Source organism: Trichoplusia ni, chromosome 2 (genome assembly GCF_003590095.1).
Source record: "Trichoplusia ni isolate ovarian cell line Hi5 chromosome 2, tn1, whole genome shotgun sequence".
NCBI classification, from domain to species: Eukaryota; Metazoa; Arthropoda; class Insecta; order Lepidoptera; family Noctuidae; genus Trichoplusia; species Trichoplusia ni.
In genome coordinates, this window is record NC_039479.1 from 8,388,390 (window position 1) to 8,416,042 (window position 27,653).

Below are 27,653 nucleotides of genomic sequence, written 5' to 3' on the forward strand. Positions count from 1 at the left end.
TGCAATTTGAACTAAAATATAAATCTATTCAATACTCGTGCGTTTATTATTTCTACTTGTGTTTTGTTACTATAATAATCACCTGATATTCCGCGTATGGCTGCAAAACACACGACAAATTAATTGTAATATTGTAGTCGAAGTATCGATATCTTTAGTATAAACAAAGTCTTAAATTGTTTTATACTTTCGATATCTGTTAGAACAACGTAATTCGGTGTTGTCGTTTTGACACCGGTTCGGCATGATTTTACCTTAATATTTAGAGGCAATACGTTAAAGATCAACCTAACCGAAGAGAGCTACATACATTTTTTAACTCTCACATTTAAGTGTATACTTGCATCTCGTTCGCTCTAAAATTAACTGGTATGGAGTTAATTAACACAGAGCAATGTAGATATAAGTACACATGAATGTCGAGATTGGAGAACTAACTGAAACTTGTCTCTTCTTTAAGCCTTTTATATATTTTTCTTAACGGTTTGTTAAATCGCTGCTTACCTGTTTCTCAACATTGGACGGCCGACTGCGTTGGTGTTCTAATGCAGGTCTCGGCTTGGCCGAATCGATTTCTACCTCAGGCGCCTTTTCTGTTAATACTGGAGAAAGTAGAGTGTTGTAAATAAAAAATAGTTATACATTACGATAGGATGCTTAGTATAATTATTACAAAAAAAAATATATTATTTTGAACTTTGTCAGTAATGACAGCAATTATACTTTTTGAAAGGATATTGTCGGTAAAATAGATTACATATTTACCTGCGACTGCCGGTACAGTTGAAGGCATGTTAGCTTCAAGTTCACGTAGGTTTACGATTAGCAACTTGAAGAGTTCCCAGTCTCCGAACGGTAGGTCGAGAATCTGATAAAGATTTGAATTAATATAGTAAAGAGTATAGTAGTTTACGATGGTTTACAATCCATAACCTGGTTTGTTATACAGGTATACACCAGTAGTGGTTTAATACATGACGTAGATATTTGATAAAGTGTAGTGAATATTCTTCTCTTACATGAAGCTACGTTAATAATTCTCGATTGCTAGGTCGTAGCTCTAAGTACATGATGGCTCACCGGCTGCAGGTCGGGCAGGCGGCACACGGCGAGCGCGAGCCCGCACACGCGGTGCGTGGCCAGCGCCGTGGCCGCGGCCGTAGCGCCCGCGCCCAGCGCCTCGCGGACCACGCCACACACGCGCTCCACACTCAGCGTCGATAGGCGGATGTTGGATACGTCGGTCTGCAGACATACACTATTTTAAATACTGGACTAAAGTTTTGTTTTTCCGGTGTCTCTAGAATCATTGACGTTGAAAAACTTTTATATAATGTCAAAACAACAGCGCCATCTGTTGTCAATTTTGTGACAAAATTTTCGATGAAGACCAGCACTTCAGTCTTCTTCTTTCACCGTCAAATAATTGACACATAAACATGAGTTATCAGTACTTAATATAGGTAATAATAATAAATAAATAATAAATGCGGACAACATCACATACATTGTTCTGAGCCCAAAGTAAGTTGCTAAAGCACTTGTGTTATGGAATTCAGATACAACGAAGGTACCACAAACACCCAGACCCGAGACAATGTAGAAATGTGAATTTTTACATTGACCCGACCGGGGATCGAACCCGGGACCTCAGAGCTAGCGACACCTTGAAACCGGTGCGTACGCCACTCGACCACGGAGGTCGTCGAAATATATGTAAACTAAGTTACGTACCAGTCCAGGGAAGGCAGATCTCAGCATGTGGTAGGGGTTCTGCGTGGGTTGCTGGTTTGGTTGTTGCTGTGGCGGTGGTTGTGTGTACTGCGGCTGCGGGAACTGCGTGGAGATGGGCTGCGGAACGAAGCCGGTGCCGGTTGGGTTGGCCCAGCCCACCCACATCTGCTGTGTAGGAACTGCGCCTGCCGGGCCTGGGTTCGGGGTCGCTGAACGCTGTAAGTGCAAATCCTCTAATCAAATACACGAAAAACAAGTCAGAGACCTTGTGCCATTGAGTTCACTATTATGTTTAGCCAAATGTAAGAAAATACTTACATGTTTCCTCGGAAACAGTTTAGAGTGCGGCTGACGCTGATGCTGTGATCCCCACATCACTCCCGCAGCAGCGCCTCCAGCGCCCGCGTCCTCTTCCACACCGCTCTGAAGTTGTTCCTCTGCAAACATCATAGTTCATTAGTAAATATACACAAAATGTAGGAATATTTACTGTAGTGCTACGCATTCTAATGCATTCGAACAGTGAGACAAAAGCACATTAAGAAACCGCACTCAACGTCACAGATTGTCTACCAGTCTTGCCACTCAAATACCTCAGAAGGCAACTGGCACTTGCACGTACACTATACATTTTTTTTCAGTAGTTTTGTCATTTTCAGAACATACCTTTGATAAGTTTCTTGATATACGGGTCCAGATTGATGGTAAAAGGCAGAAATATCTTGAGGTCGGCCGCGGTGAGGGTTGCACGATGGAAACTCAGAAACACTTCCAACTTGCGCTCGTCGCGATCTAACTCCATTAGGGTGCTTGCTTCACGGAGACCGCTCATGAGGGGTTTTACTCTGAAAAGTATAAAGGTTATCATCATTTTGTTTTTATTGTTTTACTTTTCTATTGGCTCAATAAAGTTTTAAAAAGAGAGAGAGACTGGGGCTACGCATGGTCAGCAGCATTGTTGTTAGTATAGCTGAATACTGACTTAAATATTTGCAACTGATTAAAATTGTATGAAAACACACAGAAAGTACAAAATTTAAGTATGTTAGCTATACGAATTTTTCAGGTACACTTATTATATTATACTAACTTCTCATATATATTCTTCAGTGAAGTGGAGTCATCGATATGTTCCTCATACGTCTCGTGGTGGTAGATAATCCAAGAGGTGCGGAACGGCCACTGCTCAGTTAGGTTCACCCACGACGCCAGCTGATACCAGTTGAACTCGATTTGGAATGCTTTTAGAAGTCGACCTATGAAAAATACGTGGTGTTATTTATACAGATGACTATTTCATGCTCCTAAAGTAGTTCAGTTCACAAAAACTAATTGTGTAAGGCACCAATGACTTTCGTTCTTAAAATATTTTGAAATCGTTAGTATTTTTTAACATGTTGGTTTCAATGCTCAATGCGAGAAAAAGCTGTGGCCACGGACGATGCGACCGACTCTTGTCGAACGCAAGCAAGGCTCGAGGGTATCTATTATATCCGACTTACCAGTAACATAGAGTACGTTCATCAGCCGCCGCATGCTCCTCGGGTTGACATCGCTGAAGTAGTCGTCAGTCAGCAGCACGCGGTTGAGGTCGGCCGCGCCCGCGCCCCCCGCGCCCCCCGCCGCGCGGTGCAGGCCCGACGCTACGGACGACGCGACCGACTCGGACGGGCGCAGGCGACGCTCGCGGGCCGCTTGGCCCTTGATGCGCTCTTGGCTTGACATTAACTCTGATGTCGAGGATAGACGACGGGCTGATACCTGGGAAATAATTCGTTTTAAAATGATTAAGGCCAAACCAAGTAAGTATATGTGATCAAAATATCAGTGACAATATTTCAATGTTAAGTTTTCTTGAATTATGACTATAAACCCAGTGTAACTCACAGATCTTTGCAGGGACGTAGAGAAGTCATCAGCGGCGATGGCCTGCATCCTTCTGGAGGCAGTCTGCTGGGCTGCCTTGACCCTCCTGAGCGCAGAGTTCTGAAGGTAGAACGGCAGTTGCACCATGTTCCGCAGGTAGTCCCACCCGCCGATGTTGCTCTCGCTAAAGGCGCGGCGACTGTTCACCTCCACTGCCTACTCGATTGTAAATGGTAGGTAATTAGGTCTTGCTTCTAGTGCGTCAATGATTAGTTTTAATAATATGAGTTTGTTACCAAAATACTTCTAGGTATCGTACTTATTATTTAATTTTGTCTTGTCTTGACTACGAATGGAGTTAACATTCTTGAAGTTTTCGTTTGTTAGATATATATATGTGGTAAGTTATTTATTTAGGTTTGCTTTTATTTTCTTTTATAACAGCTTCTTTGTTTGTTGTGTAATTGCTAGTACAGCTTATTATATGTCACATATCCTATTGATTTTCTGAGTATTTAATTGATATATGTATATTTTAGTGAGATGCAAAACGTATTTTTATAAATAAATTTAGATAGGTAGCTATGAGATGAAAAATTTTATAAAGTAATTTTAGTATACAAAACTACCTATATTATTAACTTACTTAAAAAAAACATGAAATTCTAAGTAAATTGATACAGTAGAGTTCCATCTATACACAGAAAAATAAAAACAACAAAATGTATACACGAAACTTCCTAACATGCAACACATATGATTTATATTTACATTTGAAGGGTATACGAAATATACAGATTTATAAGAAGTATATAGTTTGAGGGTAAAACAATCATGCAGTACATGATATAAGGGTATCGACACAACATCGAGTTTCACAAAGCTATAGGAAATAAGGTGAACACCAAACAGACAGATTCTTAACTGACCTCCATCCAAGCAACCTGTATGGAATGTATAATACTAATAAGAAACTGTCTCTTTTATATCTGTTTAATGCGTTTTGTTAATTTTAAGTGACTTTTAGACGATCTTATAAATAAAAGTATGGCGCGAAACTATTGTTATGTTCTCTATTACAATTGTACTATTGAAATTTATATTACGCGAGACTGTGTGTTTGATCCTAAAAATATGAAGCTACTAATTTATAGTGTTTTTATAAAATTTTTCGTTTACAAGTTCGTTGAAGCTTATGCATCAGTGTAAGAGATAGTATTAGGGTAGGGCAGAAGAGGGCCTCACATCCAGGAGGCGACAATGAAATATCGAAACAAGTGATCTTTATAATTTAGTTTAACCCACTAATCTATTACCTTAAATTAATAATATACTGTTCGGTAACATGCTTTGATACTTTTGATAAGGCCTTCGGTTTTGATAGACTATGTAAACTGTAGTATAAAGTCAATTATAGAAATATTTTAAGTTTGCACGACTTATGACTAATCGCAACGATTTCGAAGACAACGAAACACACATTTGGGTTTATTGTCGTTTTAGAAGACTTGCACTTTAAATTTTAGGTCAGTATTTATATTTTCCCTAACATCAGCATAATCTGCGTACATATCAGTAAATACGAGAATCGGAATAACAGCTTACTATAACTACATTGGAAAGAACGGATAGTAAACGAAACGAAATCGTAGACAAACATGTTTGTAGCATATTACTTTCGAATTCACAATCATTTTTGATAATTACCTTGCTTATGATATGCGGGTCAATCGCCAGTAGCAATATGAATGGGCTCTTTGGGTCTGAGCAGAGTGCGTGTACAGCGTTGAGTAGCGCCAGCACTTTTTCCTGTTCACAGCTGTCCAAGGCATCGACGACTACTACAAGGCGGGTTTGTTGTCCGGTGAACGCGTCTAGACATGACACCTGGATGGGGAATGGTAAAACGGTTATTTTTTTTGCCAAAAATAAACGCTTGATAAAATTTTATATAAAGTTAAACTAAAAAAATCAATTTAGTAACGTTTTTTTTTCAATATAAATCGTGTATCATAGGGTTTATTTTTGTTTCAAATCCTTTCTTCGGATGTTCTTACTACTATTTATTTTAATAGGAAAGGTTAAAGCTACATACAAATAATTACACAACTTAGATTGATAAATGCCAAAAAAGGCGTCCACAAGAAGACAACCAGTCTTTATGTACATATAATTGTTAAATAAATATTTTGTTGAGGTAAGCCCTCAAGGTATCTTCATGAACAGCTATGTGTAGATGCAGTGATACTGACCATGTGCGTGAGCGCCTGCACCTCGGGGCGCAGCGCGAGCGTGGGCGCGCGGCGGCGCGTGGCGCGGGCCAGGCGCGCGCGCGGCGGCTGCAGCAGCGCGGCCAGCACGCGCCCGCACGTGTACAGGTTGGCCAGCAGCGCCGCGCCGCTCACCGCGCCCGCGAAGATCACCAGCCCCTGTTGGATATCACGCCGCCTGAACGACGGGCCGAGCGCTCAGTCACCCGCCTACATCATGTGGACCCTGCCTTCTTAACACTACCACTACGAACCTACGATACTACGTTCGCTCATTTTCTATTCAGCCTGTTACTATCAGAGTAGAGGCAAAGCTCAGTTTAACAATATTCTCCTTGATAACTACTGTTCATATTCTTATTTATTGTTAAAACCTACTATCCACTTTAATTCATCGTTGCAATAAATATAACCCGATTTTTTTACTCAACGCTTTTAAGCCGATAAAATGATCTCCCTCCTAATAACCTAGGTATCAAATAAATAATACGTAATGACCTCAAAATTATTAACAGTTATATAAGCTAAAATACTTACTGCGAGTCAGAATCCCTGTCGGTTAAGTACATGATAAGTACACACAGGCCGATGAGGAAGCACGTGAAGACCAGTTCAAACGTCACTATGTGTGGTATACAGCAAACGCGACGCCATCTGTACACAACATGAAAAACAAAGGATAAAATAGATTCTTACTGTTTTGTAGAGGGCGCTACTATAGACTGGTAAGGCTACAAGATGAGGGTACAATTTAGCTAAACATAACTCGGCCGTTTCAGAAAATAGATAACCGATCGTTGGAGTGATTATAGTGCACGTGCATCCTGTGAGTGAAGATTGAATTCGATAAGTTACTAACTTCCATCCAGACGTAGCAGACACGGGTTTAGGTCGGAAGGCCCTCGCCAGCCGCGTACAGATGCGTCCGTACTGACACTCCAGAGCTTCGCCCAGGCTGGCTATCATCTGCACCACCATAGCGTCGCCCTCCTGCCCACCGCCGCTCTTCATGCCCTCTGTGAAGTGGAATCTGGAACAGAATCATAAGTGTAAAGAATTCATGGCCATAATAATTATTTGTTTGAAACAATAAGGCTCTAGACAATCGGACTGCAGTTCAACTGCAATCCAACTGCAATGTAAAGTATGCAGTTGACTCGACTGTAATAGAACTGGAAAACAACCGTACAGTCCGATTGTAGGTACAATCTATTGAGAGCCATATAGGAGCAGATTATTACGACAAATGATTATCATATTATCGCTTAGATACGTAGGTCACTAGGAAAGTTTTGAGATATCGCTAAACTATCCAGAGCATAAGTATCAAACTGTTACCGCTAATAGCTTGCCTTATTAGTAGCAGGTAGTAAATAAAAAAATAATTCTATCTACCCGTAATAATTTTTTAATAATTTTTAATTAAGTCGAGATGGCAGAGTTAACGCGACGCGACTTTCAAGCAATAATGTTTTATAATTTCAAGCGAGGTTTGAGTGGTGATGATTGTGTTAGTGAATTAAAATTTGTATTTCAAGAAAAAGCACCGTCCCGTAGCTCAGTGTATCGGTGGTACAAACAGTTCCAAAGAGGAGATTTTAGCTTGTCTGACGATTTTCGTCCCAGGCGGCCTACTGAAACTGTGTCTTTAGAAAACATAGCTGCTGTTAAGAAACTAATTGAAGTAGATAGACATATAACTTATAAACAAATAGAAGAGACCTTGAAGATTAGTGCACCGTCAATTCACAAAATTTTACACGATCATCTTAAAGTTAAAAAAGTTTGTACGTTGTGGGTACCTCATCTGTTAACAGTTGATCAAATGGAGTGCCGTAAAAACTGGTGTCAAAAAATGCTCAATATGTTCGATGGTGGAAAATCACCTTACGTGAATTCTATAGTGACAGGTGATGAATCTTGGCTTTACTATTACGATGTCAAATCTAAGTCTAAAAACAAGGTATGGATTTTTGAAGATGAGGAACAGCCAACCACCGTCAAACAGTCTCGATCCGTGAAAAAGAAAATGATCGTAGTCTTCTTCGGTAAAAGGGGCATAATAAAAACTATACGTCTTGATGAACAGAAAACTGTTACCGCAAAATGGTACACAGAAATTTGTTTACCTCAAGTGATTGAATCTCTTAAAAACCTACGACCCAACTCGCGTCTCGACACTTGGCGACTGCACCACGATAACGCACCTGCACATCGCGCTCAATTAACTCTAGATTTTTTAAGCAACACTGGGTTAATTTTACTTGAACACCCTCCCTACAGCCCCGACCTTGCACCCTGTGATTTTGGACTGTTCCCGATGATAAAGGATAAACTGAAAGGACGGAAGTATTCCAACGATGACGAATTAATTCAAGCGTGGCACTTAGCGTGTGAAGAAGTTTCTAAAGAAGTATGGCAGAAAATGTTTGATTGTTGGTTTCGGCGTATGGAGAAATGTATAGAAGCCAACGGAAATTATTTTGAAAAAAAATGAAGTTCAGGTGCCAAATCTCAAAACTTTCCTAGTGACCTACGTATATTCTACTTTGAGCTTCTATATCTTAATTTTTATTAAAGTCATTGTCGTACCGTATGGGCGTGGCGGGCAGTGCTCGCGGGTCGTTGGGCCCGGGCGGGTGGCAGAACACTACCTGAAGCGCCAGCAGCAGCGAGCTAAACCGCCGCCCCAATGCGGATACCACGCCGCCCGCCCACCACCACTCATATCTGTGGAGACAATTTGAACCTATTATTTATAGAATGTTACATTATAACTAAGACACTGATTTCAGATATCCAAGGAACTTTGAATATAAAATAAGAACAAACTAAACAGAAAGAGTCATAGATTTAGGTTGAAGAATCTTTGCAATTCAGTGTAAAAAAGACAGTTTACGAGTATTAGTTACTGAATCATACCTGTTACCAGTATACCACAGTATATAGAGCGCTAGGTAGATGAGTGCGAATAAGGCGAAGCACAGTCCTAGCGCCACATAGGGCGGCGCGCCGATCACGGCTGAGATAGCGGCGACTGACAGCGCCACGTGCCACGCCCCCCACGACACCGCCCACGACCACGCCCAGCCGGTCTCACTCCACTGACGGGCGAAGTTCTTCATCTCCTCTGAGGAATTACAATCAATCCTTATAAACTATTTTTTAGTTCCATTTGAGGCAAATTTCAATTCTATGTATGGGAGACCTGTCCATCGAGTGATTTAAAATCAAAGGGGTGTGACGCAACTAAAAATGGCACAGATGTTTAGATTAAAGTATTTTATCAATTACATGGTTTATTAAACTATTAATAGGTAGTATGTTTTAAAAGTACAAAACAAAAATTCTACTTTGGCTGCTATTATAGAGGATTGAGTAAATTTATAATTCCTTTACTGCAGCTTCACTGTATAACAATCGGCAAAGACGAATTTTAAGAATACGATTATGTGTTGCCTATTTATAATTTGCAGGTATAGTTCGAAAAGTAATTTATCATCTAATTTTAAATATTTATTGTTGACTGCGAACACGAGCCAAGTAACATAGGCGCAACGACTGTTACGATTCCGACCTGCTCAAATGACTCGCAAAATTATTCAATCCCCAACCAAGTGGGTGTGACGCATTGATGATTGATTTGTAGACTTGACTCTCAATAGTTCAATTAATAGTCCGCGACAGATTTGCGCGGCGAGAGACTGTGCCAATTCCACCCCGGTTCAGTACCGCATGTTTTCTAACTTGAGAATGTCACATATCTGCGTCATAAATGATTACCAATATTGATGACTCATTTATTGATGTATACGATGAAATAATCGAGCACGTGATTTTGAAAAAAAAACAGTTTTATAGGTGAATTTTGTGATGATGATAATCCGGTTCCTTATGATCAATTCGAGACAAAAGTTTTCCAAATGACGTATAAATGGACTAAAGTTACAAAAACATAATTTCTCATTTTTAAGATGATAATAAATCTTGTTTACAACAAGAGACAAGTTGTTTTTTCTCTGCGAATTTTATAATGATTCGCGATAAAATGACCAAATGACTAAGTTTATTCATGATTTCAAATAATTCAAAGCAGTTGCGGTCATGGGAGATAATGTTGTTTTCTTACCTTTTAGTTTATTGAGCAAAAACGATTTCCCGGAACCCCATCTCGCGTACAATCCCACTGTGATGGGCACCGACAGGCTAGGCTCCGACAGCATGTCAGCCAGCGCCGCACTGTACAACTCATATCCTAACATATTCTCATTATCCTCATTAGTATTCAGTTTCCGAGCACCGAATATCTGTCCAAGGATCGTCTTGTTGTAACTCATGTCTATATTGTATGGGGTTTCATTCAGCTTGTTAGGCTTATACAACAATTGACTGTTCTTCGGATTTCTTAGAAGTATCTCTACGATTTGCTGTGAAAGAATTAAAAAATGAATTATAGCATCATGAAAATCGAGTTGATTTGTTTTTATGACTCACTGTTGAGTAATAGGAATCTTAAGGAAAAAGGATTTATTTTCCCATCCATGTGTAAACTAGACGTAGGTTTTTATGATGATAATCATAGGCGACTTACTTGAACATGATTTAATTACATACGTTTTACGTAACTGTATATTTTCCTGTTCAAAATCAAGTTTTGTGATATTATGATTTTCGAAATTGATGTATTTTTCTGGTTTAAATTTTTGCACTGACTACTAATTGATTGAGGAAATTAGTTAAGTTAATCAAGATTACCTTAATTAACTCCAATATAACTGTCAACTGACGTGAAAGATTGAGTATTGAACTTAAGATTGATTAGTGTCAGCTTTAAAGCTCAAAATAGGTATTTTATAAGACTACAATCTACATACACTGAATTTGTATCCAAATGTTTCTGAATTTCTTATATCCAACAAAGAACTCATTTTTTCAGTATTTCTTGAATAGTAGTTTTCTTGTTGGCACTCTTAAAACTCCATTACAACTTGTTGCGTTATGTATACAGTCTAGTTGATTCAGTTGGTTTACCTTAGAGCGCGCCCTCATGGCGATGTGTAGCGCCGTATCGCCACGGTTGTCGGCCACGTTGACGCGGGCCTTGCGCTCCAACATGAGCTGAACCATCTCCGCGTGGCGAGATCTCACCGCACGCATCAGTGGTGTGTCTCCGGTCTGTGTACACAAAATTTACAGAGAAATAAACGTAGGGAAGATATGATTATACAGGGACTGGTGAAAACACCTTAACTTAAGACACATCGAAAAGCTTTTGGTAGTTTTTTTTTTATGGTTAGGCAATTTAATACTTTAGCACCTATTTAAGATGAAGTATTTATTATTTTATTCGTTATGATCAAGTTCTGGTTATGAGACAGGGGTAATTTCAGCATAATAAATGAACTAAAAGATCAAGTATCATGTAAAATAAAAAATGGATATCCCACATAATATTTACAAGGATATCTTGGTTCATAATAATCAACCTCCAGTTCTAGTATTTCATCGATAATGTAGTAGACATATTAAAACAACTAGTATATTACGTAACATACGCTTACGCTTTACTTAATACTATGTAATATGTAACATCAATAACGCAATTATTATTATGTAAAATAAATTGCTCCTACATATGAATATGATATCTTTAGTCATCCGATGACAATTATCATTCACTTGTTTTCATTATGACGGGTTTTTTCTTGTTGTTTTTCCAGTGACGCCAAAGGCCACTTGCGTAGAAAAATAGCATAGCCAAAGTAAAGGGGAAATCTAGACCTACTTCCATCTAGATTTTCCTAAATCTTCTTTCTTGACATACCTCATCTTGAAACACGTCTTCACGATGTTAAAAACCCTTTGAATCTCATTTGAATTTCATAATTTATCTAAAAACATTTTGCTCATGACTAATCCAGTTGGCCCGAAACTATTTAGACGATTCCAATAAATACGCGTGCTTCAACAAATAACTAATTATGAATTACAAAATTTTCACATTTCATTATGGACAAAGCCTTAAAATTTTAAAATATAAAAAGAAAACTGACAACAGTAAACAACACACACAGTATATCTAACATAGCAAAATCAACATATACACTTACGATAGTACTATGTTCCAAATCGGGATTGGAAGCCAGCAATAACTTGAGTATGGACACGTGACCCTTCTCCACGGCCGTGTACACTGGTGTCTTCTTCTCCTTACCCGGGAGGTCCACATCGACGTGTTTCTTCAGTAAGGCCTCCACTATGTTCTTGTGACCACCCTTTACTGCGTGAATGAGCGGCGTGTCTTTAGATTGATCCTAGAATTTAAGTAATATATATATATAAATATATGTTTATTTATCGATACAAATAAGTTCGTTGAAATCTGTTGGTTGTTCATTAAGTGTACATAAAAAAAGACAAAATGTAAGCCATATATCACATTATATTAAAAACGCTCGGATTACCATTAGTGACTAATCAAGAGGTATAGTAAAAACAAGTCACTACAAGGCGTTATTAAGGAATTAGTCCATTAGCTAAGGTATTGGAATGTAACCTCAATGATCAGATTTAAATCAAATAGTAACATTACTATCTTAATGATGTATAACCGAAGTGAGACAATTCCAAACTTAGCAATTGAGTAGCTTTTGCGTGAAAATTCAAAAAATACCATACAGATCAATTTTTAAATTTTGAAAAAAAAAACTACGAGGACTAAGAAGTACAGAGCACATTATTTTGAAGAGAAAACACTTCAAAAGTTGTTCTTTTTTACAATCAAGTTTATTATTTTAATTATTTGTATTGTTTACCTGCACGTTAATATAAGCGCTGGAGTTAATAAGAGCCAAAGCGATATCGTAGTATCCCTCTTTACATGCGATGGCCAGCGCGGTGTAGCCGTCCTTGTCTAGCGCATTGACGTTGGGCTTGTGTTCCAACAGCATTTGGACTATCTCGAAGTGATTACCTGGGGAAGACAATATTTAAAATATTATTAATGTAAGTATAAATATTTGTTCCTGATTTTTATTCTAGGTGCTTGTTAGCAGATCTGCGCTTCTGTTGATGTCTAACAGCGATCGTGATGTGCGTTAACATCGAAAATTTAAAATTATTATCTAATATATAAAATTCCCGTGACACGATGTTAGTTACCGTACTCCTCCGAAACGGTTCGACCGATTTTTATGAAATTTTGTATACATATTGGGTAGGTCTGAGAATAGAACAACATCTATTTTTCATACCCCAAAGTGCCCTTATCACTTTGGGGTATGAAACTTGCTCACACTAAAAAAATATATTTTATTTTTTGGACGAAATTGTTTGTTTTTATTTTTTTTATAATGTGGCATTATAAATACATACAACTAGAAAAAAAAAATATTCGGCAAAACAACGTTTGCTGGGTCAGGTAGTAATGAATAAAAGTTTTACAAAAAACGAAATACTGAAACTAAAATAGACATAATTAGATGTTTGTTCTGATGAGATATTCGGTTATTCAAAATGGCCTCCATAATTAACATCACTCTTAAATGGTAACAGACTGGGTGGAGGCTTTCGAACAAATATCACTGGGAATTCTGGGCAGTTTCACGGGGTCAAAGAACTCATTTGGGCAGCGCGTTTAGTAGGCCTACCCATACTAAAAATCACTAACTTTCCACTAAAAAGTGAAAAATAAAATTAATTTTGGAAAAAAATAAAAACCGACTTCAAGACTACACTATCAATATATACAATTGAACTAAAAAGTATAAAATAATATTTTAATTACAAGCCAAAGAACACTAAAGGAAAATCAACGAAATTATTGATACTAATGCATACTATTTACATTTTAAAATCAGTTATTTTTGAGGTCGGTGCCAAATGCGGGCAGACGCGTGAGGGCAGAAGACGCTGTTTTGTGTTATTAATAGATAAATTATTTTATTGTCTTCTTTTCAATTATCGGTTGTTTTTCAATTATTTATCTAATTTCTTTTTGTGTCATTAATATATTGTTTTTGTTTTGGCTGGCACCGACTCCAAAAATAACTATAGAATAAAAATATCTAAAGAGCGCGTTTCAAATTCTATCGGTCGAGCCGTTTTCGTAGTTGTAAATTGCATTAATATCGGGTTTGAAGCTGGCCTGATAATTTCAGCTTGCGGGAAATGTCTCAAAATCGAGTTGCAAAAATCCAACCGAAGCGACAAACAAACTAACAAGAAAGTGAGCGTATAAAAAAGTGGAAAAAATCAACAAAACTTGGTTACACATTTCCATAATTGAGGCGCTGCTACATTTAGGATTTTTGTCCTAATTCAAGGACAAAATGTATATTTATTTAAAGTGGGCGTCAATTAGGATAGGCTTTTGATCCGGCGTGGGTTGTTATTTTTAGATAAAAATGTCCTTAGTAATACAAATATATTATTATGTTCTATATTTATCTACTGAGTACACAACGCCACAAATAATGAAACCAAATGAGTAATCCGATATAGAAATACTATTTTAAAACAGTATTTACATACGCCCAAGGTTTGCCAAATTGGGTATTAAATTACTTGAGTGATTGGCATTTCTCAAAACACATTTCAGCTTAATACCTACAGATAAAGCCTTTAATTCGTTGTACATAGTCTCTGAAATCCATTTTCGTACCATCTGTAGAGATTGTTGACATACAGACTGTTCAAGAGAAAAGGTATTTTTGGAAATAGTTTAAGTCAGGCAAAACAAAAATTCATTAATTTCAATTACGTAAAATGTAAATCGATAAATGACAATTGCCGTAACCACCTCTATCCTGTGACCTTTGCAGAATTAGAAGAAAATAATAGATCGATTGGAGCTGACACCCAGCTACATTCAATGAGACATTACACTAGACTAAAGGGACATCAGTGACATCAGCATCACAAAAAAAATAGCTTACCATGTGTAGCCTGCAACAGTGGAGTCCAGCAGTACATGCCGGCGGTGTTAGGATCAGCTCCCGCCCTCAGTAAGGCCGCGCAGGACGTGACGTCACCGGCGCGCGCGGCCCACGTGAGCGCGGACGTCGCGTACTTGTCGCACGAATTGGCGCGCGCGCCCGCCGCCAGGAGGCGCTGGACGACACCGCTGTGCTTGCGGCCCGCCGCCCATACTAACGAGCTAGAAGACAAAGACGCTAGAAGACAAGCTAGGATAACATAATATATAATACTGAAATTATACACCGCAATTTACAGGGAATGACCCATGTAAGTGAACAGTTTGAGATGGATTGCGAACTTCAGTTAATGAGGTTAGGATAAATATTTCACATAAAACAAAATTGGTAATCTTTTATGCGAAGGCATCATATATATTATTATAGCAAGATTTCCACACAATGATTTGGAAATACAATCCAAATAAGGACGTCAAACCTCACTTCATTATTGGGAGCTCTTAACACTAATCAACATATTATATTATGTTGTGTATATTACAGTTCCTCCCATTGTTAAACAAAAATATGCAATAACTTTGTGTGAATTAGACATGGAATTAACCGCAAACTGATATTTGTACGATTATTGTTGGACACAACAATCTTGTTCGGTATTAACCTGTATAGTGTATTCACCACAAATGTATGTCTGCAAAATTTTGTACTTAACGCTATAATAGCAAAGATTTTTGGTATCACCTTTATCCGAAATTAAATTCTAGACTTTATGTGCTTGAATTAAGGTTTAAATTGCTTATTACTATACTATACTATGAACATACTTGATGTTATAATTCCCGTGTGCATGTACGTCGGCTCCCTTTTCAAGTAATAGTGATACAACTTCTTCATGGCCCTTGTATGCTGCCCAAAGCATCGGCGTCCACCCACCCTGTGGAAATATGGGGACATGTCAATAAATAAATATATAAAAACAGGATAAGTGCGAGTTGGACTACACTAAGTGTAGCAATTTGTTTTTAAGACAGAAATATCCTGCTGAATATGATCACCAATCCAATTTATGACCGTAACACGTACTCTATGATTTAGTTTTAGCCTCAATTCACACCATAATCTGCTAAACTATCGCATGACTTAGCTACCACGATAATAAACAGGCTGGTGAGAGAAGGTTTAACTCCGGAGCCTTAGTAACTTCCACTTTACCGAAATGTCACGTAAACAAAAATCATTTAAAGTTAACAAGTGTCGCTGCAAAACATTTTTTTCATTGTTCTCTCAATATTGTAACACCAATATGCTACGGTAAACAGAACAAATGTTTAAGTATTTTTAAGAATTAACAACCTACACAATTCGAGTAATTTCTTCCTTATTGCATTTGACTCAATAATTTTATTATAATAATGAATTACGTGTGATGGTGAGTTACTATGCTTTGAATCATTGAAATTGGATTTTAGAAAAAAAAAAGTCAAGGTCATTATTGTATTATATGGTACCAATGTTCTTTGTTGATGAAACTGTCTACCGTCAAAACTGATATACTATTATTCTTATTATTATATAATATTAAGAATAATAATACACAGTGGTGTATGGAGAATTGTGAGAATGTATTATTGAAATCACCTTCCTCATTCGTTTTTGGTGTAATCAATTTGTTTATTTTACTTTACGCGGCTGTTACAACCAATCACATTAATATATTGCAATCTTACTAAAATCTGGAGGAATATATAAAGAATATTCTTGAATCTGTTTACTAAATATATATAAAGCAAAAGAGGTTTTTGGTTTGATTGATCGCGCGAATATCAGGAACTACTTAATTTGAAAAATCAATCAAGGAAACCTATATAACCTCACTCGAACTAATAGAAAACCGAAGGAAGATGCGATATTCGATTATTTGTCATAAACACACTATTATAACAGACCAAAAGAACATACATACAGAATAGGTAATTAACTAACCTTGTTTGAGGACAACAATAAATTGCATTTCTAATATTGCCGTTGTTTTATCTCTTTGATAAGATAGTATGGATGTGTATAACTATTGGTAGTTGTTGACCTCGTGTAGGCCTCTAAAGAACGTCATAAGAAGACATATTCCCGTGAGGGGCTTTATATTTTTAAAACCGAAATAAATTCACAGTTCATTTTAATTAGTGGTATTACAAATTTTGTTGAATTTTTTGAGTGAATTTTATTTAGTCAGTTTATGTATTATTATAAATATATTATTATATATATATTGTTATAAATTTTATATTACGTTTGTTTTGTTTATTAATAGTTTATTCTTTGATGTAACTAAGTTTCTCATGTTTATACTTAAGCTGGTTTGTTTTTCTAGTTTATATTATGTTTTTCTTATTATTTGAAATTTCACGTCTATGTTAATGTAATTGGTGTCTCTATCGTTTTAACATAAATAAATAAATAAATGTATGTACAAAGAGACATGTCTTTCAATCTCATATTTATAAAAAAAAATCTGATATTAAATTTGTGATACAACTTCTTTTATCAAACACCCATTGAACTTTAAACCAGCAGATTAATATAAGAAAACAAAGCTAAAGAATTGAACTTTGATTCATGAAAACGTTCCTAGTGAGTTACATTAGCGAGTCAAATAAAAATCAACGGATTTAATAATAACGTAAATCCTGACCCCAATTCGGTTTGGCCTCACGCTATTAATACCTTCCCTTTAAACTATAACTTCAAATATCCTAATAAATAACCAATTTAAATCTTGATCAACCAAAACAATCGTGTTATGTAATTTTCTATATAATAAAATTCCTAAGATTATCAGCAGATGTGTGGATTAAAAGTGTGTTAAGTAAATATTATTATGTACTCAATTTAACTCTACAGATATTAATTGGTTGGTATTTTTTACTTCAGTAAAATAGCTGAAATACTAAAAATGTGTGAATTTTAATATCAGTAATGTTAGAGTCTACATATACAAGCGATTTGTTTTTGAGCGATTAGTTCTGGCTGGACAAACACATTATATTTTAGCCAGATTTTAGAATGTGTTTGGATTGTGTTTGGATGTCAGTGACATCTTGGCAGAGATCCACGTCAAGTATAAATATATACTAATTTTCAGTACACAGTCCAGAATACATTTTGGTCATTGCTCTATTATAAATATTTAGGTTACATATTGTGCATGTGCAACAATGCACTTTAAAAAAACCGGAAAAAGAACTTGTCATTTCTGTTGTGGTGATGTGTTTCAGTCGCTGCTAACACAAATGTACGATGAATGACAGATATCTTAGTCTTGAAGTCAGACAGACCGTAAACATCTGTCAAAATTCAATTTTAAACGTTTCAAAATCATTGTTCAATATAAAGCGAACCGCCTAACTAATTGCATCGTGTTTGTGTTCATATGAATCATATTGAACACGTGCCATATTGTTTAAAAACGTGTCACAATGCAGACGCAATTAAATTCGAGAAACACCTGTTCCGAACGGTTATTTTGACTGGGAGTTAACGAACTCAGCCCTTTCTGCATCATTTATGATTTTATTCATTAAAATTAATGAGCAACGTCCACGGTCAAACACCCATCTGAGATTATAAGTGGGATCACTAATATATATATGGCAAAATTTATTGAAATCATAGCAATGCGAACACATGACAATTTACATCTAGAAGTCTAGACGATGAAATTATCATTATTACTCTATTCACTGATTTGTAATCTATTTTACGATGACCATTCTACATACTAATTTTGTTTTATCATTAAACAGACCATTAGTTCTCGTAAATCCGTTTGTAGTCGACAGATATTCATAAATCAAGATAGTATACTTCAAAAACTTTGTTACGTGAAAGAAATAGGACGACTGGATGATGAGTAACCACACACTATGTAGATATGTACCTATTTATAATAAATGGGTTCATTAATAATGTAGATTAAAATAAAACAGATAGATTAAAATTATGAGTTGTACCATTAGTCACTAGGACAGCGCCTATCTCGTACAGGTAATTAATGTAGATCTTACAAGATTACTAATAATGTAGTTGCATAATTATTTTATTTTAATCAGTCAAACCTCTATTGTGCCTTTAAACTTCTGAAATCATTACAAACTTGGCACGAAGCTTAATAGGCAAAGCGATTTGTTAGTTCGAAAACCCGATTTGATCGAGTGCTTTTGCTATCATCCAAGAAAATCTATTTGGCAGATTGAAACCTTTTTTTAGCCTCATTTTTATCAAACTTTCTTTTCATGATGGATTTGTCCGGCGTTATATTTGTCCTCGTAACGATTGGTATATATAGTACTGAACTTTGAAAAAAATCTTTATTCACACCTTAGCGTTATTACCCCCTTATATTCAAACACTTACACAGTCTCTGGAATCGACTTTAGCACCAGCGTCTAGCAGTTCTTTAACGATGCTGAGATGACCGCCGCGGGCCGCGAACGCGAGCGGGGTCCAGCCGTCAGCGTCCGCGGCGCATGCGTCAGCTCCTGACGCCAGCAGCAACCGCGCCGCCGCAACGCGCCCGTTCTCAGCCGCACACATGAGGGCTGTTGTGCCGTTCTGGTATAGGAATAATAATTATAAAAACAGTGAATAAGATGTATGTATGACTTTAAGTGATGCATATATAAGTCTGTTTTTATGCAGATCTTAAATTGAAGTCTTCGGCGTAAGATCTCCTTACGACACCCTACAATAGATGAGGGGCTGGCATATTCGCCTTCTTTTTTTTTCCCCTTTTCACAGAGGAATGGGGTCAAAAATGTTGTTTGATTACATAAGGCTGTTAATTCCTAGCAATATTTAGGTAAACCTATTTAGATATTGGAGAACAGTACTTTTGTTTTGTTGGCATTACAAGATTTAGATCCTAATCTCTTATGAACACAATATTATTGTGTAAAACACATGTTTACAAGAAATTTACTAAAGATAAGACTTAGGTATATCATAAGGAATTAATATTTATTCAGTAGACCTGTGATAAGTCACTGTCTCTGTGATTATTTTATTTAATTACTATAACTTAAAATTCACAATACGCCGAAGTATTTCAGGTACTTAGAATACAGACCTACGGGCTTCTTTATAGATTTACATTAAAATAAGGTATCAGCAAAAATAGCAATGAGGTAATATTCCTAAAACCTATAAAACATTTTATTTATTACCTACTTTCCGGAACCATGAAAATAATCAGATTAAGGAATATTATTACTAAGAAATGAATAGAGCATATATTTTAGATACCTATACCTATGTAACAATAAAGACGAAGGTAATAAAATATTCTCTCACAGTTGCTTAATATACAATCGTTTATGTTTTTATTTAAAAAAGAGCTATTTGTAAGATTGATCCAAAGCAAATATTATTTTCTTACATTTACAACCGAAGAGAAAATTCCAAGGAATAATTAAACTATTTATATTTTTCTCATGAGTCAGAGCCCTACATAATTTAGATAAGATTAGATATGAGCTTGTACACTTCCCACTAATTGGAGAACCTATGAGTTGATGAAATAAGCCTTTAAAATTCCATTCCCTTGGGACTTGCTTAATTTTAGACAGGCCTTGAATTTCCACAGTATTTATACCATTACTCATTGGCGTGAGTGTACTTAGTTACAAAATTAATAATTTTAATAGAATATGTTAGTATAGAACTTTTATTCTCCTTCAGTTTGAAGTAACGATATTTATTATTTCGTTAAATTGGTTCAAACTCTCAGTGAATGTGTATTCTGAGAAAATAGCGTTAATAAAGCGAAAAGGGTTTCATAAAATAATGTCCCAAAAAATCGCAAGATACAGGATACCTACTAATTAGCTCGTTCATAGTCAGTATGCGCGCCAAAAATAATTGAGTATTAAATTTTATCTCGAAATTCTAGTGTTACAAGTTGGAACTTATATTTTAAATAAATTATTCCACGAACTGGATATTAAAATTAAGAGATTTTTCGCTTTTAAATGTTCTTATAAAGTCGGGTCGTCATGTGACACACCAATCAAGTGTAATGTACTTATTGTTAATAATAACATAATCCATTAGTAATCCAAAAGACTAGTTCTTGTGATCTATCATGCATTGATGAAAAAACATAAATATACTTATTTTCCTTATTATGTTACCCAACATGGCGGAAATAAGGTTCTATAGGTCTTCGACCACCCACAACATATTCGCAATGCTACACGTTTGGACAAAGTGTAAATATTACTTAACTATCATCAATTTGGAAAAAATATGTTTGATTTATGTATTTCCCCAATTAATCAGGACGAAATCGTCAAATTTTATGTAACTTTGAACAATTCATCTTACTTTATACTTAAGGTGCCCATACAAACGTTGGACTCAAAGTTTAATTGCGAAATAACCATCCAATTTTGACAAGTTGTTGTTTACAGATGCTGGGACTATAGTGTAATCAGATCACAAATGCTTTTAGGCTTCATTAAGCATCACATATTCTATCTTAAACATGTAGAAAATCATGACAGTACAGACGTAATGAGTTTCAATTAATTAGGGTGAAACTTTTTTTATAGTAAGACGAAAATTCAGTCTCGATATGGAAAATTGAGTAAACTTGCCTCATCTCTGTCGTCAATGGTAACATTCTTGTTGTTGGTGAGGTACTGCTGTAGTTCTGCCAGGTTGTCGCTGTTCACGAGCTGCGAGAGCGTCTTGAAGCACGCCAGTGATACCATCGACTCGCTGCGGTGCAGGCTCTGTGCAAAACAATACACAATTACTATCAAACATACGTCAAATAAAGTCACAGTTCAAGGGGATTCAACTTACGAACTTAGCCATATTTATATTACTGATGATTCTTTGCGCCATTTTTTCGCCCGTTCAACTACGTGGAAACGACCAAATTGAAAGCATGTATAAAGTAATTTATATATAAAGTAATCTTTAGAACATACATCTTTTTATCTTTCTCAATTGTCTATACGTTTCCACAGAGATAAATTGATATGATACGTATGAAATGTTATAATGCTAATATGTCATAACAAAAACAATAAACGATTACAAACAAAACGTTTTTTATCGAGTTTTCTAACATTTTTACTATAAAATAATAATTATCAACTGAAAATACGGAACTAAGAGCGCGTGAGTGAAACTCTCATCTATGAGCTCTTTTTCAATGGAGTAAAGAAAGTGATAGCCAAAAGGAACCGGTTGCATCGGGAGGCCAAGTTAGACGTCTATATTAAATGGATAAAAACAAGAATTGATTAGTATTTGCACACACGAGACACGCAATTACATACAAAACAGTCAACACATCACACTTATACGTAAATCATAGGTTTGTTATCAATCGGTGAACGGGTTTTAAATTAAAAAACAAAATCATAACATTAATAAATATTAACACGAATGGTATACCTCATTCTGGTAAATGCTAAACCGTACCATGATGCTCTCAACCACAAACTTCGCAAAAATTTGAAAAACAAAACAAAAACGTATAGATTTTATGAAACGCTGTTCTACGTTAAAAACACAAGAACAATTAAACGTAAATTCAGCACAGTACGCGTATTATAATAAAATAATTCAAAGATATGGTGATAACGTCTGATATCTAGAGGAAGCCCAATAAATGAGACGCGCACTAACACGGTTCATAAATTGATATTGCTGTAATGTTTAGACTAACAATTAATTAGTACGATAAAATCTTTTTAAACTTTTGTATAAACAAGCAGTTTTTCGATCCGTTTTATGGTTTTAATATTGTAAGTCTAATATTGGAGTAGAACTACACAACTCATATAAAACGTATGAAAAAGAAAATATTACTCCTCTTTATCATTAAGTTAGTCACAAATTCACGACACGTGCCTGTCTTTTTATACACCATACCTATTTTTTAATCATGCGTAACAATGAATCTTATAAGGTTAAATGGTTAGATATAATGTAAGAAAACGTGTAACGTTTTTATCATTTCTTTCCACATAAACAACAAATGTTATGAGAATTGACATTGTTGGAATATTTAATTAATTTATCATGCATTAAAATTTTACTAAAAACATGAGCGCACATACCAACCACTCGTTGCATTATTTCTTGATTTATTTCACATTAGAACAAGTATGCAATCAATTATGTTTAGTAACAAAAACTGCAGTTATCACAACACAATATCACAATCACTTGATATCAATAGGCAGACCGTGTTAGAATGTCTTCGTAGTGCGAACCCAGGGAAAGCAAAGCCGTGGCTGAACCGGCGATGCTCTCCGGGCGGCGCTGTCACGGTGAACCGCGGCACGTTGAGGTGCACCCCCGCCGAGTGAGGGCCCTCGTGCTCGTGCTGCCCCACCTGCAGGTGCAGGAACGAGCGCCGCCGGGTCTTGTGGACAGCAGGCGGCGCCAGCATGGAACCCGCTATACTATTGCTTTTGGCTCGAGGAGGCGGTGTCCGCATCACATCTTCAGCGGCGATAGCATCCGATCTCTCCGATTCTGTAACGCTCTGCTCCGTGTCAGAAGACGTCGGTGATTCCAAGACCATCTCCAGCGAGGGGGTAGTTGAGGGCGGTCGCGACACATTTCTTGGTTTGTGTATGTTCGCAATGAGGCAACGTATGTGTACGTACTCATTGTTGTCACCGCTAGCGGTCGCGTCGGGCAGCTGCGGGTGTAGGGACATGTTTCCTCTGCTCGCATAATAAGGCGCGCGACCCGCCCGTCTCCTGTGAGAGATTAGTGAATGTGGTGATCGAGCCGCGCTACGAGTATCGTGAATCGTCTCGTGTTGGGCGGTTACTATTTAGAGCGCTCTGAGGAGTGTGGAGATGGGCGGGCGGAGGGCGGCTATGAATGAATTTGTCTATCAGTGCGGCCAGCGTACAAAAAATAAGATCTATAAAAATATTTTGAAGCTTTACTACGATAAACACAATATTTTTTGTGTATCAAATTCGATCTGAGATTTGATTACTACAATAGAATTGCACAATTGCATAAAAACTGATACAAATTGGTTACTTACACCATACCTACCTAATATTTATTTCTAAATTTCAGTTTTACGTTCAAATCGACGCGACAGAGCATACGTTTTCCTAGAAGATAATAATATTTCTTTATTTATATAAATAAAAAACATTTTTTCACTAATTAATCCATACGAATAAAAACTTGATCTCATTTACTAACAGTTAAATTCTAGTTTACTAACTCACCCATAAAAGGATTAAATAAGTTGAGATTTAAGAAAACCGCAACTAACCTTTCAAGATTATTGGTACAAACACTAACACGAATTGAACTTTTCTAATAAGATTTATAACAAAACACAAATATTCACTCTGCTTCTCACGTACTTATTTGAAAGCCTAAGAAATATCTTACATACATTTAGCATCCACATTACAAATCAAACAAATCCCATTCGTTCCCAGTGATTCGTTGTCGATATTAATTTCCGATACGAGGGGATGGAAGGGTGCACTTTATCGATATAATCCGGTGGAGCGGATAAATCGATTAGAGGGCTATTTTTGTCGTTGGTTTTTGCGAATGTACGAGATACATACAAGCGAGTACATGCTGTATGAGCGTAGTGAGATGCGTTTGAAGATCGCGGATGCGGATCGGTGCGCGGCGCGCTCTGGGGGCAGCATGTTGCGCGGCGTCTGACCGGACTGTGGCCGGCTCGGTCTCTAAGGCTCTCAGGCCCGGCGCACACGGTGCTCTCCCCGCCGCCGACGTTTCCCATTAAGCGTACCATTCAGACGTTCTTCATACAACATGAATTATAACTCATAAGCATGAACTTGAGCTTGAGACGCCACATGCGATAGGTTTTATTTTAAGCTTCGATTTTACCGTTGGTTTTGTGCGGAATTTAGTTTTAACAGTTCATGTACAACAACAGGGTGGGTTACCATTTAAAGGTATTCAATAATATGCTATGTAATTAGGTATTGTTTGAGGATCCATATAAGTACGAAATGGGTGGGGTGGGGTTGGTTGCTGCTTCAACGTCGACCTGCTTATAGTGCCTTTTCAACATGTTTGTTGGGTTTACACAGTTCTGGGTCAAAAGTTGAAAGGAATAGTAGTAAATGTATACCCCGCAGCGATGACAGTCTTTAAAATGCTTTGAACAAAAATGTCCTCTTTAAAATTTAGTACGTAGAGGTAATATATAAGTGCCTTTACACTAGCAAGACGGGAAAAGCCAGCTCACCTACGAAGACCATTGAGAGACATTTGACCTACCACACTTATTGTTCATGTAATTATTTATAATGATGTAAATTGATAAGTATACTATATTTAATATAAATAAATACTTAATTTATTTAGGTATGGTTTCAGAGTATAATATTTTTCGCATATTTCATGAAAAAGTTTCTTTGTAGAAACGTGTTCAATTTGATTTTTAACTTTCGACGAGTTTAAACTCATACTTTATATTAATTAAAATAATACTTAAGCCTGTTCATGAGTGAAAACTATACTTGAACAACTCAATTAACACGCATCTGTTAACTGAACGTGCTTTGTGTAAATTCTATGGTTGGAACATGACAAAGTTTTTCAAGACCGCTCCGACAATCCCTCGGTTTTTTCAAACATCCGCCATTAAACAATGGCGTACAAAATTCCGAAATCGGAGGGCCTCAATTCCTCCTATTTTTTTCTAATGGTCTACAGCAAAAATCAAAATTCTTTTCATTTACCACGTGCCGAATAACGTGTATACGTTAATTGTTTTACAGTTTTTTTCATCACACGTGAGATACAATAATTATGTATTCTATCATCATATTATCTACTTACGTATTCAAAGATATCAAAACTTTGATTGGTAAAAAAATAGTCATTTTCCTCTAGCGATAATGCGCCCGACGCATGTAGCGGTCAGTGACGTCACAACCGGGCTTAAAAAATACAAAATATTTAACCTTTGCATTTAACATTCCGATGATACAGTACACAGATATGTAAGAAAAGCTTATCAACTACATAATTAATTCTTGATAATGGCCGAGGTACTAGAAAACTATAAATAGTTGAGGCATGTACTGCTCAAAGAGGACTTCGTCCATAGATGGTATTGTGTTAGCACTATACACATTGATAAGGTAAATAATTTTAATTAGGATAATAATAAATAGTAAACAGTTCAGAGTGATAAGCTCTTTTCAATTACCGTGGTTAGAGCATCTAATAAAGTTCATATTTAAATGACATAATGAAAATAAGGTCTTACACTATTTTTCATTGTTTTGTTTACAAATATAGATGTTATTACGTTATAAACCCTGAATAATTAACGTATTCAATTCATGACTGTAAAATTGAAGTCTAAACTCATAAGTTAAAACTTCATCATAACCGGTTCACAAGACACGATGTGCGTTATACAATGTACAGTAAACAAGAATAGTGTACCGAGGTTAAGATCCGCGGTCTAAGTAGAGTAAAAAGATTAACGGGGTTACAGGATTCTACCCAGACCAGCGCAAGCGCAGCCGCGCCGTTCGCGCTCGACTGGAAACTGCGATCAGTTTATTTTTTATTTGACCAGTCATATAACACAAGATTAATGACATCGAACAACTTGGAAAAAAAACGTACCAGTGAATAAGATCTTATGAACGTTGCTGCACGATGCATATTGAAGTACGGACAATCAAATCACTGAACTTATGTCTTTTCTTTCACTAAAAACTTAACTCAACTTCTTATTAAACTTCTCAGTTCGTGACACAGAATATACTGCAAGGTCCATAGCTACTAGTCTTACTTATAACCTAGAATGTTTGACCAAAGCTTAACTAAAAGTTAATATTGGATTACTGGCGATTATTCTCTAAACAATAGATTAATACGATAACAGTAAAAATATGTACAGCAAAGCATAATCTGTACAGGGTCATAAACACCAGAGATAAGGCAGAGTACTGCATTTGCTTGCTCTATGGGCACTTAGAAATAATTGGCCTATTTATCACAATTACTTACAATAATTATGATCATTAGGTGCATGATATTGCGAGTGCGCAAAAAGGAAATTTGAATCGATTATTTACTTACTTAAAACTGTGCTTTATATCAAACCGCTGACGGCTGAACCTTCATAAATACATAATAAGTTCCTCCTCGAGAAAACTCTTTGGGTGTGCATACGATTATACGTGACGATGCATAATTTTCCTCACCGGAAATAGTTCTTGAATTTGAATTCTGAATAGATGCTTGTGATTATTTGGAAGCTTGGGGCTTTCAACAAACTATCAATTAAACATCTGCATGTTGAGAACGCGACTCGTGACGTTGCCAAACGAATGCGATCGAAAGGTGAACCCGAAAGTTACTGTCATCGACAGCTATTAACGTCCTTATATTTATCTACTGACTTTTTAAATGTATTACAGTTCGACTCCATACTGTTGCCTTATGCTCAAATTGATGGATTGCTTCCGAATTATAAAAAGACCCACCTCACTATCGGGTAGTACCGCAATAAGTCGTGTGTAAAAATGAAATAGATTAAAACGTTTATAAGCGAGCTAGCTAATGCATAGCTTTAGAAACGGTGTGGCGCCAATAGCTTAAGGGGAAACCGAAGCAGAATTTTCTCACGATTAATATTACTGGCCTACGTCGTACAGGAAAGCACGCACGGTCCTCACTTTACTAGCAATATCTGTTGAGTTTACGACTGTTTATTCTTAGCTTTAAGTATTTAATTTTACATTAACCGTTATGTTGCTTGTGTAGGGTCTAAACTGAGAGCTGCTAA

General features: G+C 36.6%; 1 protein-coding gene across 6 annotated transcripts in view; it reads right to left on the minus strand.

The window, feature by feature from the left end:
* The window catches only part of LOC113506311 (kinase D-interacting substrate of 220 kDa B), a 30,749-nt gene extending 3,797 nt beyond the window's left edge, over window positions 1-26,952 (minus strand). The window contains exons 1-25 of one of the 6 annotated variants that reach the window (XM_026889191.1): window positions 23,064-23,968; window positions 21,457-21,594; window positions 19,217-19,414; window positions 15,631-15,740; window positions 14,807-15,027; window positions 12,686-12,843; window positions 11,981-12,184; window positions 10,902-11,045; window positions 10,000-10,297; window positions 8,793-9,000; window positions 8,463-8,600; window positions 6,730-6,900; window positions 6,408-6,524; window positions 5,853-6,048; window positions 5,308-5,487; window positions 3,622-3,816; window positions 3,237-3,495; window positions 2,825-2,990; window positions 2,401-2,579; window positions 2,053-2,171; window positions 1,735-1,950; window positions 1,081-1,245; window positions 766-868; window positions 505-602; window positions 38-100 (exon numbers count right to left, since the gene is read on the minus strand). In XM_026889191.1, the coding sequence (XP_026744992.1) occupies window positions 53-100; window positions 505-602; window positions 766-868; window positions 1,081-1,245; window positions 1,735-1,950; window positions 2,053-2,171; window positions 2,401-2,579; window positions 2,825-2,990; window positions 3,237-3,495; window positions 3,622-3,816; window positions 5,308-5,487; window positions 5,853-6,048; window positions 6,408-6,524; window positions 6,730-6,900; window positions 8,463-8,600; window positions 8,793-9,000; window positions 10,000-10,297; window positions 10,902-11,045; window positions 11,981-12,184; window positions 12,686-12,843; window positions 14,807-15,027; window positions 15,631-15,740; window positions 19,217-19,414; window positions 21,457-21,594; window positions 23,064-23,543 (4,509 nt within the window). In that variant the 5' untranslated portion in view covers window positions 23,544-23,968 and the 3' untranslated portion in view covers window positions 38-52. Of the gene's footprint in view, window positions 1-37; window positions 101-504; window positions 603-765; window positions 869-1,080; window positions 1,246-1,734; window positions 1,951-2,052; window positions 2,172-2,400; window positions 2,580-2,824; window positions 2,991-3,236; window positions 3,496-3,621; window positions 3,817-5,307; window positions 5,488-5,852; window positions 6,049-6,407; window positions 6,525-6,729; window positions 6,901-8,462; window positions 8,601-8,792; window positions 9,001-9,999; window positions 10,298-10,901; window positions 11,046-11,980; window positions 12,185-12,685; window positions 12,844-14,806; window positions 15,028-15,630; window positions 15,741-19,216; window positions 19,415-21,456; window positions 21,595-21,667; window positions 21,902-22,267; window positions 22,901-22,935; window positions 23,035-23,063; window positions 23,977-26,485 lie in introns of those variants that run through there. The other 5 variants (XM_026889171.1, XM_026889154.1, XM_026889184.1 and 2 more) reach the window with 5 other exon arrangements.
* Window positions 26,953-27,653: the final 701 nt, after the last annotated feature.